At 39.1% G+C, this 20,842-nt stretch overlaps 1 protein-coding gene across 4 annotated transcripts in view; it reads right to left on the bottom strand.

Moving 5' to 3' along the window:
• Window positions 1–20,842, bottom strand: part of IRAK4 (interleukin 1 receptor associated kinase 4) — a 27,756-nt gene that overhangs the window by 4,355 nt on the left and 2,559 nt on the right. For 3 of the 4 annotated variants that reach the window (XR_002828709.1, XM_023752276.1, XM_023752277.1), the window contains exons 2-10: window positions 15,470–15,639; window positions 12,607–12,752; window positions 11,660–11,836; window positions 9,859–10,019; window positions 8,878–8,942; window positions 6,240–6,354; window positions 5,781–5,890; window positions 3,910–4,093; window positions 1,989–2,051 (exon numbers count right to left, since the gene is read on the bottom strand). Coding sequence is in view for 3 of the 4 variants with exons in the window: in XM_023752276.1 (XP_023608044.1) it covers window positions 1,989–2,051; window positions 3,910–4,093; window positions 5,781–5,890; window positions 6,240–6,354; window positions 8,878–8,942; window positions 9,859–10,019; window positions 11,660–11,836; window positions 12,607–12,752; window positions 15,470–15,630 (1,182 nt within the window). In the remaining variant the exon portion in view is untranslated. Of the gene's footprint in view, window positions 1–1,988; window positions 2,052–3,909; window positions 4,094–5,780; window positions 5,891–6,239; window positions 6,355–8,877; window positions 8,943–9,858; window positions 10,020–11,659; window positions 11,837–12,606; window positions 12,753–15,469; window positions 15,642–20,842 lie in introns of those variants that run through there. The other variant, XM_006086724.3, reaches the window with a different exon arrangement.

Below are 20,842 nucleotides of genomic sequence, written 5' to 3' on the forward strand. Positions count from 1 at the left end.
CCCCTAAACCCACTCTTGCCCTAACAAGGGCCTTGCTTTGTCCCCCAACTTTCCATCCTCCGGCCAAGCCTTGCTCGGCCCCCCAACCTGCCCCCCCTGCCCAGCCTTGATCACCCCCCAACTGCCCTCTTCCTGGCCAAGCCTGCTCTCCCCCCAACCTGTCCCTCCCCTGCCCATTCCCGGCTAGTCCCCCAAAATATCCCTCCTGGCAGGCCTGGTTAAACCCCTTAACTGCCCCTTCCCCAACAAGCCTGATTCCCCCCCAACTGACTTCCACTGATGGCCTGTTCACCCCCCAATGCCCCCCCCAGCAGCCTGATCACCCACAACTGCCCTCCCCTCTTTGGCCCCCTAACCACCTCTACCCTCGGCCCCTGCCACCATGGCTTTGTCCCAGAAGAACATCCGGAAGGTCTTCTGGAAGGTCTCCCAGTCTAATTAGCATATTACCTTTTTTATTAGTATAGATAGAGACCTGGTGTATGGGTGGGGGCTGGCTGGTTTTTCCTTGAAGGGTGTCCTGGATCAGGTTGGGGGCTCCCTTGGCAGGGGCGGGGTGGCCTGGGCTAGGGGTCTGTGGTGGTTTGCAGGCGAGCCACGCCCCCATGGGGTGAGGGTTCCCCCCTGGGTGAGGGGCTGAGGGCTGTTTTCAGGCTGGCCACACCCCCTTCAGGATGGGGGTCCCCACTGGGGTGCCTGGCCAGCCTGGGTGAGGGGCTGATGGCTATCTGCAGGCTGGCCACGGCTCCTGGCGACCCAAGCTCCCAGCTCTTTTTTATTTTCAACGCCTCCTTGAGCGGAGGGAAGCAGGTATCTGGGATTTATTTAGCTTCTATAATTGAAACTTTGTAGCCTTGAGTGGAGGCCAGGGTGGGCCAGGGTGGGCCAGGGCGGGCGGGAATCTGGGCTTCCTCCATCACCGGGAGCAACCCAAGCCTCCTGTTCGCTCCAGCTCCGTGGCCACCGCTATCTTGGTTGGTTTAATTTGCATACTCGCTCCTGATTGGCTTGTGGGCGTGGCTTGTTGGTGTAGCAGAGGTACGGCCAATTTGCATGTTTCTCTTTTATTAGATAGGATTGTACTCATGGCTTTTCTTTCATTGACTGGCCTATTTCACTTAGCATAATGCTCTCCAGTTCCATCCATGCTTTTGATCATGTGGTATTTTTCTTTCATTGACTGCTCATGGCTTTTCTTAAAAAGAGTATGGTACTCAGCTCTTTAGCATATATAGTATACCTTTTGACTTTCTAATCCCCTTCTGGGAAAATAATCTGGTATACATACATTGTCTGAATTTGTCACACTGGTTTGTCCCATTAGAACACGTTAATTAGAAAAGTCAGTTAAGTTATTTAACTAATGTTAAGAAAACCTTATACATGGAAACAGATATTTCTATAAATCTTCAGTTTTATAAAAAGAGCCTCTAAGTTCTTAAAATTTTCTAGATAGGGAAAAGGGGGCAGGGCATAATTTTCCCATAGCTTTAGCATTCAGTTAGCCTATTTGTGTAATTGTCAATGAATGTCTAATATTACACATAGGTGATGTTTTCTATGATAACTTTATAAATAAAATAATCCATAATAGAAATAAATAGAGAATTTTTGCTAGGAATTCTATTCTGATACAAATTTGAATAGATGAAAGCCATGTTGTTTTTCCCCTTTGAGCTGAAAGACTGTTAGTAATCACTCTGAAAGTAACAACTAAAAATATACTGGAAATGCCATCAGAAATCATATAGTTCTATTCTGATTTACTCACAAAAGAAACTAGAATACAAAATATATAAGTGACTCTTCCAAGCTTCACAAATACTTCATGGTAGAGCTGAAATTAGGAATATTTGATTCTTTTTCCATATGCCACCATATAATTGCCAAGAGAAAATGACATTTCTAGATGCCAAATTTATCCATATAAATTTAGATTATACATGCAAAGAGAAAAGGACTAGAAAAAAAATGAATCTTTCAGTTACCAACAACTGAGGTTCCCGGTGTTCATCCACAGCTGGAAGTCCAGTTATTATTTCTAGTAAAACCTATGAAGATAAAAAACAACAAATCCATTAATGTCACACTCCAGGCAACATATAGAAACTAGAATGAATTATGAATCTTGATTATGAAATCTGGTTAATCATTTTCACACACTGCATTATGTTTTTTAGGCATCAAGGCAGAAAGAACATGAGCTGTGGTCATTTCTCACCATCCTTTGAAGCTTCACGGACACCATGGATCCCACCCATCCCCACAAGCAGTTCTTTCTATTGGCAACTTACTTAACAATCAGCTCCACTCAACGTGTTCTGGACACACCTTTCCCTATTTTGCAGGGAATTCTTCATAAGAATAAATTTCTTTGGTTCTTAGGAGAATATTATTTTCTAAACTTTAGGCATATCCCAAACCCTATACCAGTGATGGTGAACCTATGACACGCATGTCAGAGGTGACACGCGAACTCATTTTTTTGGTTGATTTTTCTTGGTTAAATGGCATTTAAACATATAAAATAAATATCAAAAATATAAGTCTTTGTTTTACTATGGTTGCAAATATCAAAAAATTTCTATATGTGACATGGCACCAGAGTTAAGTTAGGGGTTTTCAAAATGCTGACATGCCGAGCTCAAAAGGTTCGCCATCACTGCCCTATACCTTAAGTTCACAGTGCTATGATGTTAAATTTCCATATATAAAACACTATTGAAAAATAAGGACCTGGAGAGTATTATGCTAAGTGAAATAAACCAGTCAGAGAAAGACAAATACCATATGATCTCACTAATATGTGGAATCTAATGGTGAATTACCAATTTCTCCAACCACCCCCACTCACTCCTCACTCCAACTTAAGTTATCAGGAACAGACTGGCAAATCAAAGAATGCCAAAGCATATTTCTTTTAAAAAATACTTCATTTTTAAATATGATACTAAATTACATACTGTATGACATTTATTTTATGCACTAATTTAAGTTTCATACTAATTCATGAGGATAGTGTAGTCAAAAATAATTTCATGCAGTAATTTCAGAAATCAATATAAAGGCTTTACAAAGTTGGAGAAGTTTTTATAACTTTCTTATTTAACTAGAGGTTAAAGTGAACAGTTTACAGAGAGCTAAGCAAGGCAGGTGTATTCAAAATATTCTACTTAAATTTCATAATTATTACCAGAATGATTGATTATTGTTACTGATTATATATATACTAGAGGCCCGGTGCACGAAATTCATGCATGGGAGGGGGTATCCCTCAGCCTGGCCTATACCCTCTCCAATCTGGGACCCCTGGGGGATGTCCAACTTCCAGTTTGTGAGTAAATCAGAATAGAACTATATGATTTCTGATGGCATCTCCAGTATATTTTTAGTTGTTACTTTCAGAGTGATTACTATCAGTCTTTCAGCTCAAAGGGGAAAAACAACATGGCTTTCATCTATTCAAATTTGTATCAGAATAGGCAGTCGAACATCCCACTCACAATCTGGGACTGCTGGCTCCTAACCGCTCACCTGCCTGCCTGCCTGACTGCCCCTAACCGCTTCTGCCTGCCAGACTGATCGCCCCCTAACCGGCTCCCCTGTCAGCCTGATTGATGCCTAATTGCTCCCCTGCAAGGCTGATCACCCCCAACTGCCCTCCCCTGCAGGCCTGGTTGCCCCCAAATGCCCCCCCCTCCCCCCCGCTGGCCTGGTCGTCCCCAACTGTCCCCCTGCCAGCCTGGTCGCCCCATGCAGCCTGCTGTTCAGTCATTTTGTCGTCCCTCACTAACCCCCCCACTGGCCTTGTCGCCCCAAGCATCCTGCTGTTTGATCATTACTGTTACTGTGATGGCATCCCGGACAATTTACATATTCCTCTATTATTAGTATAGATATGAAACTTACCACACCAAAGCTGTAAATGTCAGATTTGGGTGTTATTTCTCCTCGCAAAGCCTCAGGTGCCATATAAGCTGTTGTTCCTACAATTCTGCTAGTCATGACTGTCTGGGAAAACTTCTCAGAAGCCCGTGCAAGCCCAAAGTCAGATATTTTGGCTGTAAAGTCTCCATCTAGTAAGATATTTGCACTGAAAAAAATGTAAAATTTGCAGAGAAAAACATTTATTAAAAATATTTAATGTTGACTATTGCAGATATCCTCCCTTTGCTCACCTCCAGTCACCTCCACATCCACCTCCCTTGGCCTTTACCACACTATTGTCCGTGATCATGGGGTATGCATATATGTTTTTTAGCTAATCCATTCACCTTCTTTATCCAGTCACCCCCCACCCCTTCCTCCCCTTCTGGCACCCGCCAGTCTGTCCCATGTATCCCTGCTTCTGGTTTCATTTTGTTCCTCAGTTTATTCTGTCCATTAGATTCCACATATTAGTGAGATCATATGATATTTGTCTTTCTCTGACTGGTTTACTTCACTTAGCATAATACTCTCCAGGTCCTTTTCAGGCAAGTTAAATGGTTTCTTAAATAGCTGTATGAATATAAGTATGTATCTATGTATTTACAGAGTATACCATGTTACAATGTACATCATAAAAGCCTGAAGTTTGTGTAAATAAACCTAGATTTCAGATTAAAGCTAAAAAGAAATGACTGTCTTATATTCCCTTCTGTTTCTTAAGAAAAATTTAAGAAAATAAAATTGAAATAATGCTGTTCACATTAGTGAGAGATATTTTCATTATTTTACAAATAATTTATCACAGGGTCACTTCCCTTAAGGTCTGCCAAAGCACTATTCTTAACTCCTTTTGTAACATTTCTAAATTCATTTAAAAACAAATTTCCAACCCAAGTATCTCAATTTTTCATTTCTTTTTTCTTTTTTGTACTATCTGAAATCTTTCAAAGAAGAAAGAATACAGCTAAAAGATCTTCCTTCATTCATTATATGCATTCACTCATACACTCATACTTTCATTCCACAGAACTTACTGAGGACTCCCTATATATTATAGTATTTAAGCTCAGTGCTGGACATGGAGGAAATCTTCAAATCTTGTCTGTGACAAAGGTATATGCATAAATATTTTTTTTAATCCTCACCTGATGATATATTTTTATTGATTTTTAGAGAGAGCGGAAGGGAGAGAAACAACAATGTGAGAGAGAAACATTGATTGGTTGCCTCCCTGACATGATCCAACTGGAGATCGAACCCACAACCAAGGTATGTGCTCTGACGGGGAATCAAACCCACATTTTTATGTATGGGAGGATGCTCCAACCAAGTGAGTCACCTGGCTATGGCCATGCATAATTTTTAAAAATCCAATAAATACATTATAATGGTGATATTAGATATAAAATGCAGATAGAACAACTATATGAATAAAAGAATTGGAGAAAATTCCAAGGAAAAATGTGCTTAGTCTTGAATAATTATTAGAAGTTGATGGTTAAATGAGAGAAAGAAAGGCATTTCAGGCAAATGGAGCACCATGTAATAGTGATAAAAAACATGACCAATTTCAATAAACTGGTATGCAGGCTTGATCTTTCGGGCCATAACCTGGCAATGCAGTAGTGAATAGGTAAGTACTGGTACAGACAGGTTAAAGGCTGATTAGGAGGGTTTGTAATAAAGTCAATGATAGATAGCCAGGGTCTAAATAAATGCAGAACACTGGGGAGAAAAAGGAGATCTATAATCTGGGAGTGCTCTAGATTAAGACATGCATGTGCATAGTGAACAGAAAGAGGGAGGGCAAATTATTCTTTAAAGATGGTTTTTCCAAAAGTAGCATTTACCTTTTAATATCTCTATGAATTTGATGGTTTTCATGTAAAAAACTGATGCCATTAGCTGCACCCTGAGAAATCCTGCATCTCATGTGCCAAGAAAGTGGTGGAGTATCATCCTTGTGAAGTAAGAAACAAACCAATTCAAAAATTAGGAGGATAAAAATACCTACAGTAAATACATAACAGAAAATGTTCCTAAGCAACTTTTAAACAGGGGTTAGCATTTTTCATTTGACAGTAAAAATATGTATGAGCATCTTCAAAGTCCAGTCTTGACTAATATTTTAATTTTAGATGATCACCTAATAGAATGGCAACCCCAGTTTTTTGCATATCAAATGTATAATTTTCATAGAGCAGGAAAAATATTAAGATTGATGCAGTTTTAATGATCCTGTCACAAGATGAATATTAATATCCAACAAAGAAACAGAAAGCCAAAAATCTGATGAACAAATATCTTACCAAGCAAGACAGTCTGTCTAGCAATGAACCATTAGGCATGTAAACATATACTAAGCAGAGGTCATCTCCATCACTTGAGAAACCAAGTAGTTCTACTAAATTTTCATGTTGGCACCTGTGACAAATAATTTTTCACTCAAAATTATTATGATACACACATATATTCAGCTGTAGGTTGGAAGTTATTTAGTTTAGAGCTTTAATAGAAAAAAGATCAAGAAAATAATATGCTTAATATCATAATATGATATATGCTTATATATGTTTCTTATAACTTGATAATCTTCTGCAAACACTTCTCCTTTTAGTCAATATTGATCAACTTAGAAGCAAAACCTCTTTCTATTTTATAGTAAAAGCTCAATAATTCAGACCACTGGAACCTGTGATAGTTTGGTTAAGGACTAGGCTAATGTTTACTTTTGTTTAGCACAATTTCAATTATAGCACGAATAAGATTTCAAGAAGTCCGTTGAAACCTGTATAAAACCCTTTCAAGAATGCTCTAACACATCCAAAGCACTGATTTATTGACATCTGATCTTTAATCACAGCTAATCTACACATTTGTGTATTTCATCATATCTGATTATTTATAAACTAACTTGAGTTTCTTTATATATGTGAGAATAAAAAAAACTAAGAGAGCTAAGTATAACAAAACTGCAGACATATGTGATACAGCAGAAAGAAAACTGGGTTGTGTTCAGTGCTAAGTTTCAAGTCCAGCTCTGCCACCTCCTGGATATGTGAACTATAGCAAATTAACAACTCACCAAGCCTCAGCAAATTTGCCTGCTAAAAGTGGATAATAATACCTATGTAACATGGATGCTGTGAGAATTAAATGAGCAAATATATGAGAGCCTTGACAGGTACCTAGAGCATGATAAATATTCCATCCTTTGCTTACTCATTTGTTCATTCAAAATGATCTATAATTCTAGCATTTCGTTATTTCAAATCAGAGTTTGATTTGAAATCAGTCTATCCTCAAAAATATTTTATAAAGTGCAAATTAAAATGACAAATTCTCCATGTTCCAGCAAATTAGCACATTTTAGAAATGAGTAGATAACATTTGCTGAGTTTATACTGTATATAAGGCACTATAGTAAATAATTTCCCTGCTTTGTTTATTTATTCTTCACAATAAAATAATGAAGAAGGAACTATTATTATTCCATTTTATAGATGAGAAAACTAATGGATAGAGAGTTAAGAAATGTGGCTAAGGTTATTCTGCTAGTAAGGTCTAGAGATTGGTACTTATTAAAAAATAGTAATAATATTCAATGGTGGTGAGGTAGCAGTGACGTTTGAAATTGTAATACATTGATGATAAGAGAATTAATTACCATAACTTATATATAAGGCCATTTGTACATAAACTTGGAAAGTCTTTAAAAAGTTCATGCATTCTGAACTATAATTCTTCTAAAACTCTATCCTGATGAAATAAGCAGAGTTGCATTTAAAGATTTATGTACAAAGAGATTTAAAGGAGCTTTAATTCGTAATATTGAAAATCAGAAACAAACCTACTAGGGCAATGATTAAATAAAACATAATCCTCATATATGACAGAATTTTATACAATAATTTAAAATGTTTTAAAATTATTTTTAATGACTTGGGGAAATGCTATGCAGATATCATGAAGAAAGTACATCAAATATTAGCAGTGGTTATCTCTGAGTGATATAATTAAGAGGTGATTTTTATTATTTTAAAAATATTTTCCTATATTTCTCAGATTACCTACTTTGAACAAGTTACTTTAGGATTGGAGAGTGGGGTAGAAATGAGAACAAATTGTAAAAGTGTTTTAATTTTTCTTATCACTATGCATTATTTTTACTGTAAATAAATTAATTCCAGTCTATTATTTCTTTCTTGAGGTTAAGCAACTAGAATTGGTGATTTATAGCAATGGGTCTAATAAAATTCATATCAAAAGCTCAAGCTCTGGAATCAGACAGATCTGTATTTGAAACCCAGCTCTAATATTTATTGGCTATGTGACCTTTCTAAATCTCAGTGGGGAAAAAAAATGTTGGGAGGGAGGTTGTAACAATTATTGTTAGGATTAAATGAGACAATGCACATAAAATATACTGTACAGTGTCTTGTACACTATGTAAACTCAAATATCCATTATTACAATTATTAGAATAAATTTCCTAATTTGTTTCTGTTACTTTTCCTGATGATGCCCAACAATGTTCAAGCATACTGGGTCAAGGCCTTCAAAGCACTCTGGTATATAACATTTTCCTGGTTTATGGGTGTTAACTTATATCTAAGAGCCCATTATACTATACTTTTTTTTTTATATCTACAATTTATCTCTCATAAATCCTGGGAGCAGAAAACATGATAATGGAAGGAAGTTGAAAGTCTATGTAACTTTGCTATGATTTAAAATAATGACTGCTGTTTAATCTACAGGCATATGGGTATGTGTAGTTATGGAATTGTAGTCAAAAATTTTTGAATTGCTCTAATCTAAATCCTTTATTTCATTTGTATATATGTGAAAATATCACTTGTTCACAGTACCCTTGGGGTAAGAAACCAGATCCCTCATTCCTTGCCATGCTCTTTTCCACTACACCACACCACCAAATAAACTTACTTTGCCATTACTTTTATTTCTTGATCAAACTGTTGTTTCAGTTCTTCAGTACTAATGTCAACCACCTGAAAAAATAATATACAATATAACACAATACAATAACCCTAAGGCTCCTAATGCTAGAACATGGCTAAAGAGATCAATTGGCTGATACTGCTTTCCTTAAAATAGCAAGGCATTATTCTCCCCATTTTATAGAACATCTGAGAACTAGAAATATTAGTGATTTGCTCAAGGTTCCATGGCTGGTTAGTGGAAGGAAAAGAATCTTATAAACCATGTAAACATATAAACCTCACTGAGTTATTGTGGGAGTGAAAAAAAATTATATGAGACTTTACTGCATAAACATTTTGAAAAAAATTCTGTGGAGCAGAAAATACGTGACTTTAAAGGCAAAAAGAAAAATAAAACCTGCAAAAGAGTTTTTTTTTAGTATATATAACAGGGTGACTCTCTTTGTCATATAAATATGTACTATATTGATATTTTTAAAAATATAACAACAAATCTAGAAAATAACAAATCAATAAGTAAAAGATGAATACCCTAACAGAAATGGGAAAAAGGATATAGAAAAGAAATTTTGCATTTTTTAATGTACATTTTATAAACTTTATTTTTAAATGAGAAAGTACAAGAAAGTTATTTTTATAAAATGTTCTTAGTATCTTATTTTAATCTTCATTATGCATGAAGCACTGTGTGAAACAGGGGTTCTCAACTTGATTCTGTGACTCTCCCATAACTGTATGAATAATGCTGTGTATGTGTGCATAACTACATTTTGGGTAGAGACAGGACCCAGAGCTTTCAACAGATTTTTAAATGTTAAGGACTACCAGCTTAGAATGATGTTTATTTAAAGAAAATATGCACTCAAATAATATATTTCCTAAAGGTTAATTTAAAACTTATTCTATAGCACACTGGGAAGTAACTCTTCCTTTAAATCTTTTTATCCCTGGAAACACAACTTACTGCTGCAAGCCTCTTCACAGCCACAGTCCTGTTGTTCACGTAGCCTTTATAAACAACTCCAAATCCGCCCTCTCCCATTTTGTTGCCACCGACAGTAATGGGGCGTTCATCAAAGTTATTTGTGACATCCTTCAATTCATAAAATGAAAAACTGTGAAAACCTATAATGTCAATAAAGGGGAAAAGTGCTTCAGTAAAAAAGTGATTTTAGTAATTCCAGTATTTTATCAATTTAAGTATTTTATATTTTAATATTTATTACTCTGGATTAGGCACAATGAGGAGAGCAAAACAATTTTTATTTTTATTTTTTTAAATACAGTGGGGCCTTGACTTACGAGTGTCCCGACTAACGAGTTTTTCGAGATACGAGCTGTCTCTCGGCCGATTTTTTGCTTTGAGTTACGAGCTAAAATTCGGGTTACGAGCCAGTTTCAGATACCCCACCGCTAGTTGGCGCAGTGAACGTCACAGTGAACGCCACAACATCAGCCCAGCAACACGTGTCTCACTCTTTCACCTTTTGATTTGACATACGAGTAATTTGAGTTACGAGCTCCATCACGGAACGAATTAAACTCATAAGTCAAGGCCCCACTGTATGTTTTACTGATTTTTTACAGAGAGGAAGGGAGAGGGATAGAGAGTTAGAAACATTGATGAGAGAGAAACATCGATCAGCTGCCTCCTGCACATCTCCCACTGGGGTTGTGCCTGCAACCAAGGTACATGCCCTTGACCGGAATCGAACCCGGGACCTTTCAGTCCGCAGGCCAACGCTCTATCCACTGAGCCAAACCAGTTAGTGAACAAAACAATTTTTAAATAAAAGTTTTAGTCACTTGTTTTCTTCATAAAATAAACCTTTCAAGTTAGGTAAATATTTACTTATGGCCTCTACTCACTGATAACATGGTGACTTATACAATGAAGATGGTGCTTAGTAAGTCAGGAGGGGGAAAAACTACAAAAGAGCTTTTGCCAGTGTGCACAAACAAAAGGAGGAATTTGTCTTTAGTAGTAATGGTCTTTAAAAAATATATTTTATTGATTTTTTTTACAGAGAGGAAGGGAGAGGGATAGAGAGTCAGAAACATCGATGAGAGAGAAACATCTATCAGCTGCCTCCTGCACACCCCCTACTGGGGATGTTGCCCGCAACCAAGGTACATGCCCTTGACCGGAATCAAACCCGGGACCCTTCAGTCCGCAGGCCGACGCTCTATCCACTGAGCCAAACCGGTTAGGGCAGTAGTAATGGTCTTAATGACAAGCCACCAGTATAGCAATTTTCAACCTTGTTCACCTCACGGCACACATAAGCTAATTAATAAAATTCTGCAAAATACAAAAGTTTGCCATTCTGACAAAAAAATAGGTATAATTTTTTATGTTTTATATTTATTTTTTTAGAGAGAGACAGAGAGGGATAGAGATAGAAACATTGATGAGAGAGGAACATCAATCAATTGCCTCCTGCACGCCCCCTACTGGGGATTGAGCCCACAACCCTGGGCATGTCCCCTGACCAGCAATAGAACTGGTGACCTTGTGTTTCATGGTTCGACACCCAATCCCTGAGCGAGCAGCACTGGCCAGGCAAAATAGGTATACTTTTGATTTATTCACACCATATGGCTATTGTTGTATTGGCTGTTGTCATTTTTAAAATTTGACAATGTAAGGGGAAAGAGGTTAATGCCTCTGACTAAACAGTCAAGTATTGAATGTTTTAAAAATTCTTTCAGCACATTGGTTAAAGATCGTTGCCCTAGTGGAATGCACTGCAAATGTTACTTACGCGTATCACTAACTTCTAAACTTTCTGTACTTGAGGAGTCAGGTGGCATATGATTTTGTTCAGGATTCCGCACAGGTATCACAAATGACCTGTCTTTATCATAGAGAGGCATCTGATTCTGCTCGACTGTTACAGCTTCTTTACAAGGCAGTGTTTTAACAGTTTTGGGAACAGCATCTGCCAAATGAAGTAAGACACAAGTTGTCCTTCCGTAGAAATAGTGAAAAAGTTAATCTAGGACTTGGTTCTTTAACATCATTCCAGTTTCAACATTAGCCCCATATTCTCACAGCACACACAAGAAGTTACCTAGTATGAATTTTGTTTTGGTAAAGATAGGTAAGGCAGTGTTTTAAAAAATGACCTATGAGCCACCTGCATCAGAAGCTCTGAAGTATTTGAACCCAATTCCAGAATTCCAATAATGTTGTCTATAATAGAGCCCAGAAAGCTACCCACACAGAAACCCCAGATGATTCTTATGTACACTGAGAACCACTGATGTAAATGACATCAAAGGGAAAAGGTAAAGTTATGAGGAAGGCAACAAGACACTAACCCACCAGAATACAGTGTAAAGAAATCATGACCACAGAGTCCTATTGGCGTGGAAGTGGAGGGTGAAAAAAAAATAAGAGCTAAAAAAAAATAATACCCCAAATAATATCTAATTCCCATCCTTCTAAACTTCCTACTGGCACCAAACTACCTTACTTTAATGGCGGGATCAGACTCAATCATGAAGCCTCCATAACAGCAAGCAAGTCTGCAGTGCCCTATGTCTGGGGTGCTTGTTAAGAGTTGGGGACAGTTGAAAGAATGAAAAGGAGCCTCAAAGGTCAGGTTCATCTGCTATGAGAAAAAAGTCAGAGTAAGAAGAAATGGTCCTACTTCTGCCACTTGTCTTTCCACCCTCATTGCTGATGCCCTAGCCACACTCAGTTTACCTGGTAGCAAAAGACTCGCAGGGGCAAAAAACTCATTTTGGATCAAAAGATCCACAAGATCACCAACTGTGCAATTTGTAGTGCCCCAGTCAAACAGTAATTCACTGGTGGGACTTTTTCCAGTTTGAAGTAATGCTTCAAATCTCCTTAAAAGCAACAAAGAAACAAAATTAGTATGTAAAGGGAGTTAACATGAAAATAGGAATTAATCCCCCCGTTCCGTTCTCTGACAGCACTGCATATAATGTTAAAAAAAAAGGGACAATAAGAAAACCAGCTAGACCCTAGCTGGTTTTGCTCAGTGAATAGAGCGCCAGCCTGTGGACTGAAGGGTCCTGGGTTCTATTCCAGTCAAGGGCACATGCCTGGGTTGCGGGCTAGATCCCCAGTAAGGGGCGTGCAGGAAGCAGCTGATCGGTGATTCTCTCTCATTGATGTTTCTATCTCTCTCTCCCTCTCCCTTCCTCTCTGAAATCAATTACAATATATTAAAAAAAATGAAAACCAGCAAGAATTACAGAAAATAGGAAAGAATAAGCAGAAGGAAAAAAGATGGTGAAGGTGATAATATGTTAACACATACTGAGCACTTACTGAGTATTTGCTCAGTGGACTACAGGACGTACACTATGAAGAAAGACACTATGAATATCATACTAATTTACTAATGAGAAAGCCAGGCATGGAGAGGTAAAGTAAGCAACTCATAGCCACACAGCCAATAAGCTGTATCTAAATTAAGATCCAAATTCCAATTTCACTTGACATAGGAGTGTGCTCTCAACCTACAAAGCTCTATTACTTCCCTACATGATATATTAACTCTGCTAGTCAAGTGATTTTTAACAAACCTGCTTAAAGAAATAGAATATACATAAACTTGGAGAAGTATTCCTTTGATCTTTACTAGATTTCAATTAAATTTTAAAAACATAAGTTTTGCATTCCCACTTATTTAAAAACTTTTCTCTCTTTTTGAAAAATTCCAAATAAAGTAAAACCATGAACAACCATTTACCCTTCATGAACAACCATTTACCCTTCATGTAGTTTCACCAATTGACCAATTGATAACATTTTCCCATGTTTGTGCTCTTGCACGCATTCTCTCCCTCTCTCCATCTCTCTCCTCTCTCTCTCTTTCTCTCTCTCTCTCTCTGTTACATTTGGAGGCACATAATGGCAGTTTGTACCATTACTGGTGACGCAAAGTTTGATTCCTTGGTTAAGAAAGAATGCTTCAGATTTTTTTCTCTTTTTATAGAGAAATTTCTCTATTTTCCCTTCATAATTCATAAGTAAACTGTGGATAATAATTTCAAATCTTGTGCAATCTTGCTCATCAATAACCTTTCACTTTGTGGGTTTTTTTTAGCAGTCACTGAGGAGCCTTGTATGAATTAATTACTCATTGGTAGTTGTAAATCGATAACTTTCTAATTCTATCATTCTTTCAATAATTGTTTGCTGCCATTATTCTGCAAAGAGGGCTTTTTCTCCCACCACCACTGTCTCATCTTCCAAAGATTTTAATAGAAATGTCAATAAACTACCTTAAAAAATAGGCTGGCAAGCTCTGAACTGAAGCTTTTTCTAAGTAATTTAAGATGTTCATCCTTCATATGAGGAAACATTTCCTGGAAGGGAGCCATGGTTTTAGGTTCTTTATTAGGTAAATACTGAAAATCACAAATACATTTCTTTTCCTCTTATTTTTGTTAATCCTCATCCAAGGATATTTTTCCCGTGGATTTTTTTTTAAATATATATTTTATTGATTTTTTTACAGAGAGGAAGGGAGAGGGATAGAGAGTTAGAAACATCGATGAGAGAGAAGCATCGATCAGCTGCCTCCTGCACACCCCCTACTGGGGATGTGCCTGCAACCAAGGTACATGCCCTTGACCGGAATCGAACCTGGGACTCTTCAGTCTGCAGGCCGACGCTCTATCCAGTGAGCCAAACCGGCCAGGGCTCCCGTGGATTTTTAGAGAGAGTGGAAGTAAAGGAGGAGGGAGGGAGGGAAGGAGGAAGGGGAGGGAGGGAGGGAGGGAGAAAGGGAAGGGGAGAGAGAGAGAGAGAGAGAGAGAGAGAGAGAGAGAGAGATATCAGTTGTCTCCCATGCATCCATGTGCCTGAGAGGATCAAACCTGCAAACCAGGACATGCCCTTGACTGGAAATTGAACCCGTGACCCTTTGGTGCTCGGGTGATGCTCTAACCACTCAGCACACTGGCCAGGGCAACATTTCTTTTCTACTTGTTTCTAAAGACAGATTTTGATATAGATTTGAGCTGAAATAACTGGCCACAATAAAATCTGTATTTATATTCTATACTAAATTAAGCAGAGATGAATAGAGAGAAAGAATAAAAATTATCTGAAGCTAGTGTTGAGAAATTCTAGCCAAGAAATAAAAATTCTGTTCATAGATGTATACATTTATGAGCAACTAGGAAATGCCCATTTGAAATCCCAAAATACACTGCTAAAGTGAATTGGAGATTCATACACATGGAAGTTTAGATTCCAGAATTGTGCTAGCAATTCTTATAATATTTTTGTTACTTCAAACTGGAAATGACAGTGTGAAGCAGACTGAACTATACTCCTCGGCTTGCCAAACAGAACCAAAATAAAAGTGGGAATCTGGATTCTAAGCAAAAACCTATTTGCAAGATCACAATATTAGCCTAGCTGAATGAAGCAAATATTGCAAAACAAGGAGGGGGTGCTTATTACCATTATCTCCACTGGGGAGAGGTTTATTTTCTGAACTGCAATATTAGACAGCATTTATACCTATTAGTCATTCTAGATTGTGATGTAATAATTTAAAAAGGAAAAGAATTTTATACATTACCTTATGTGAAACTGATTGTATCTATCATCACCAGATGGTTTTTTAATAGCTACTGCTAACTTCTTCCATCCTTCTTGAGGATCAATAAAATCTGACAGCTTCCTAATTAGTCCAACATTGAGGCAGCGTACATATGTTGATGGTGTTATTGGTTTGTTCATCTTCTATTCCTATAATAGAAAAAATTCTCATTAAAATGTTACAGTAGTTTTAGTGATGATATTTATAAGCTTATATTTCACTCTGCTATAACATATGAATTGTAGGCAACTGATTACATACACTATAACAAAGGAACAGTCCAAAGTCAACTACAGTTGATGCTTGAACAACAGGGGTTTAAGCTGTGCAGGTCCACTTATATGTAGACTTAGAGGCACCAGTGGGGTCCCTTGGCCTGACTTCCGGGAATTGGGCTGAAACCAGAAGTCCAACATCCTCCGAGGGGTCCCAGATTGCGAGAAGGTGCAGGCCAGGCTGAGGGACCCCACTGGTCACGAATCCATGCACCGTGCCTCTAGTATGCATATAAGATCTTTAATTAATCTCTTCCCGCCCTCCCCGCTTCCCTCTGAGATTCATCAGTCTGTTCCATGTTTCCATGCCTGTGCATTGAATGTCTGCCCCCTGGTGGTCAGTGCGCGTCATAGCTACCGGTCGAATGGTTGGTCACTTAGGCTTTTATATATATAGGTATTTTTCCATAAACACTATAAACGTATTTTCTCTTCCTTATGATTGCCTTAGTCTGTTCCATGTTTCCATGCCTGTGCATTGAACGTCTGCCCCCCTGGTGGTCAGTGCGCGTCATAGCTACCGGTCGAATGGTTTTTTGAGATACCAGCTGTCTCTCGGCCGATTTTTCAAATTGAGTTGACAGAGTAATTTCAGTTAACAAGCTCCTTAGTAACATTTTCTTTTCTCTAGCTTACTTTGTTGTAAGAATACAGTATCTAACACAAAAATGTATCATACAAAATATGTGTTAATTGACTATGTTATCTTTAAGACTTCCAGTCAACAGTAGGTTATTAGTAGTTAAACTTGCAGAAAGTAAAATATTACACGAGGATTTTCAACTGCGTGGGGGTTGGTGCCCCAATCCCTGCATTGTTCAAGGGTCAACTATAGTTGATATCTAAAGAATAAATAAAATTGTGGTTTATTTGTCTATCCTCTGGACTTGCTTTTTTCTCAACCTATAATATCAATTAAGAAATTATATTTTTTTCCCTGATACTGACATTTTCTGAGTGAAATTTACACAAAGGAGCAAAAAGTTTACTTTTTTCAGAAAAAATACTGTGAACAAATTCAGGAATGAAATCTATTAATAAAAGAGATTTATTTTTCAATTTAAAATAGGTTTACCAGTATTTATTTCTATTAAATATTTATGCAATACTCTTTGGTAGAAGAAATATAAATTTCCTGAAATAATTTGTGTAGCATTAAAAGATATGGTCTATCCACCAACATTTTACATAACATGCTCTTCCCGGTACGCCTCCACCTTTTTTGAGTCCATCAGCTCTATCTGATCACAATTCATTCCCTACTAAGCCAAACCCTATGGCTTACCACCTTAACTACTCTCTGGACAGAACCTTTATTTCCTCTGCCCCCTTTTTCTTCTGCTATTCCACCTTGGAGAGCTGCAGCTAGGGATAAATCTCACCATTTTACTTGTACACCAGTGCTGCTGAATACAGCTAGAGAACCAGATGACAAGTGAGCATATTGGTGTGAATACAAATTTACGGGGACCCCTTTTCCATTGGGCCTTCAACACACCCATTAATCCTTTTACTTGTCTTCACTCATTGTCCTTAGTGAACTATTTCACACCTTTACTTCTCTATATGTGGTTTTATTTTATCTCCATGGCCCTCATTCTCAGTAGGTGGTTACCTTTCCTTCTAATTAATCAAGACACATAGATTCAGATATTCTTCTGCCAATTATTCTCCTCCCCTATATATTTTTATTTTAAGATGCCATACAATTAATATTTGGAGTAAAGAATATACTCATGGGGGACAAAATCCAGAATCTATAAGCAAAAAGCCTCCCTATATGGTAGGCCTCTATATTAGCATTTTCTTCTCTTTTGCCTTCTTTGACCACAATATCTAAGTAGGTCTGTCTGCCTTCAGCCTAATTATCTTTCATCACTGCACAATTTATTTGTAATCATATATTTACTTGTTTAGTTGTTTACTGGCTGTCACCACCATTAGACTATAAGTTCCATGAGTTCAGGGACCTTGGTCATTTTATTCACTAATATATACTTGTTACTTCAACCTTCTATTCATATACTAATATGTGAGAATGCTCAGATAGTAAACATTCTTTACCTAAATCTCTCTCCTAAGTTCTGGACCATATATCTACTTAGTGCCATCTCCCCTAGATGATGACAGAGGTAGGTATTTACATTTAATGTGACCAGAACTTATTTCCTCCGTTACCTAATTGGCCAAGCCAAAAAAGCCAGGAATCAGCTTCTTTGCTTCCCTCACTCTTCTTTCTTTCTTCTATCGCATCTTTCATTCAATTGTTTTGATTTGGTCTCCTAAATCTTTTAATCTTTTTCTTCTCCATTCCTTGATTGTATACTGTTTCCAGGTTTTCATTTCTCCTAGATTATTACAAAGTTTTCAAACTGATCTCCCTTCAATTTTTCATTTTAGAGGAATCCACTTAACCAAGTAAGATCACATAATACCTTTCCTGAAAACTCTGAAATGGCTCCCCGGTAGCTTTCAGTACAAAGTTTAAACTCCTGTCATAGTATGTAAGGCACATGATGATTTGGCCCTGCCTGCCTCTCTAACCTCATCTCCTATTACTTAATGGCATGTATCCTATGATCCAGCCATAGCAAACTCCTTGCCTCAGCCTAACCATGCCCTCCTGTGCTCTTACTGATGCCTGGAATTTTTTTTTTTTTTTGATTGGGGAGAATTATCCTTAATCCTTTCCACTCATTCTTCTCTCCTCCCACCTCACCCAAATCTGTCTTAAGACAGCTCCTTCAGACTGGCTCAGCTTGATGCTCCTTCTCTGGGTCCCGTCACACTCTGCACACACCTATTACAACATTTATCCCTCATAATTGTTTTATCCCTTGCTAGACTGAAAAACTTGAAAACAAAGATTTTCTCTTCTCTGTAGCTCCTATTACCAAGTACAGCAATTTTTAACTGGTGTGCCGCAAGAATGTTTAAAACAGGGGTCCTCAAACTTTTTAAACGGGGGGCCAGTTCACTGTCCCTCAGATCGTTGGAGGGCCGGACTATAGTTTTAAAAAAAACTATGAACAAATTCCTATGCACACTGCACATATCTTATTTTGAAGTAAAAAAACAAAACGGGAACAAATACAATATTTGTATTTGCATGTGGCCCGCGGGCCGTAGTTTGAGGACCCCTGGTTTAAAACGTGGAATACCTGACTAGTCAGGGGCACTGACCGCTTTACCCTTAGATTGTCAAATAGAAAAATGACAACAGCCAACACAATAGCCATCTGGTAGGAATGAATCACAATTATACCTATTTTTTTGTTAGATTATTATGCTAAGTGAAATAAGGCAGTCAGAGAAAGACAAATACCATATGATCTCACTTATATGTGGAATCTAATGAACAAAATAGAAACAGAGGCATGGATACATGGAACAGACTGACAGATGGCAGAGGGGAGGAGGGTGGGAGGAACTGTATGAAAGAAAGTGAAGGGATTAGCCAGAGAACATATATGTATAGCCCATGTGCACACAGACAATAGTGTGGTGAAGGCCCAGGGTGGGGGTGGGGTGGAGGGACTGTGTGGAGGTGGGATGGGTGTTGGTGGTGGAAATCTGTAATAGTGTCAACAATATATATAATCTATATATCACACACAAAAATCCATAGCACTCTGAATGAATCTTTCACTCTGAATGTGACTTTGATCTTATGAACTTCCTGAAAGAGACTGAGAGACCCCAGCCATACCCTGAGAACTGCTGACTTAATATTTGTTTCAAGACTTAAACCTTGGATGAAGATACAAAGGGGATAGTGAATGGAGTATAGGTTAAGAGGTCAGCCTTGAACAGAAGGAAACCTCTTCTGAATCTAGCAAGAGGGAAGCAGAGGTTTGAGTACAGATATATTTGAAGGGAGAGAAAGAATTCCCACACATCGTTATTTTTTCTGTGAAGCAGGAGGTAAGGTCATCTAGAGTTAACTAAAAGAATTGCCCCAGCACCTTGAGGGCCACCTGGTAAGTGTCTACTATCCCATCAAGTCCAACGCAAAAGGAACTATGACTTTCCCTAATGTCTTTTGCTTCAAACTGTCACCTGGTTGTTTTTCTATTAAAACAGTTATCATAACTTACTAGAGGCCCGGTGCACAAAAATTTGTGCACTCGGGGGGGAAGGGGGGTCCCTCAGCCCGGCCTGTGCCCTCTCGCAGTCTGGGACCCCTCAGGAGATAATGACCTGCTGGCTTAGGCCTGCTCCTGGGTGGCAGAGGGCAGGCCCAATCCCTAGGTGCAGCCCCTGGTCGGGCTCAGAGCAGGGCTGATTGGGGAGTTGGGGCACCGCCCCCTGTCATGCATAGAGCAGGGCGGATTGGGAGGTTGCGATGCCACCCTCAGTCACGCTCAGGGTAGGGCTGATTGGGGGGTTGGGGCACCACCCCCTATCACACTCAAGGCAGGGTCAATGGGGAGGTTGCGGCGCCACGCCCTGTGATGCACAGAGCAGGGCCAATCAGGGGGTTGGGGCGCTGCCCCCTGTCACTCACAGAACAGGGCCAATCAGGGGGTTGGGGCACTGCCCCTCCCCCTCCCCCCCGTCACGCACAGAGCAGGGCCCATCAGGGGGTTGGGGAGCTCCCCCCTGTCACTCACAGAGTAGGGCCGATAGGGGAGTTAGGGCACTGCCCCCTGTCACACACACACAGCAGGGCAGATCAGGGGGTTTGGGGCGCCGCCCTCTATCACCCACAGAGCAGGGCCGATCAGGGGGTTGGGACGCCACACCCTGTCACACACAGAGCCGCAGGGCGATCAGGGGGTTTGGGCGCTGCCCCCTGTCACGCTGATCTGGTGCCAGGAGGCCTCGCGGCTCCGCTGATCCCAGTGCTGGGAGGCATATTGCCCTTTTACTATATAGGATAGAGGCCTGGGGGCTGGCTGGTTTGCCCTGAAGGGTGTCCTGGATCAGGGTGGGGGTCCCCACTGGGGTGCCTGGCCAGTCTGGGTGAGGGGCTGAGGGCTGCCTTAAGGCTGGCAATTGACTGAAGCTCCCAACCGCTCCTTTTTTTCTTTTTTTTTTTTCTTCTGGGCCAGCTTTAGCTCTGGCTCTAGCTCTG

The sequence above is a fragment of the Myotis lucifugus genome, unplaced genomic scaffold (genome assembly GCF_000147115.1).
Source record: "Myotis lucifugus unplaced genomic scaffold, Myoluc2.0 scaffold_30, whole genome shotgun sequence".
Lineage (NCBI taxonomy): Eukaryota > Metazoa > Chordata > Mammalia > Chiroptera > Vespertilionidae > Myotis > Myotis lucifugus.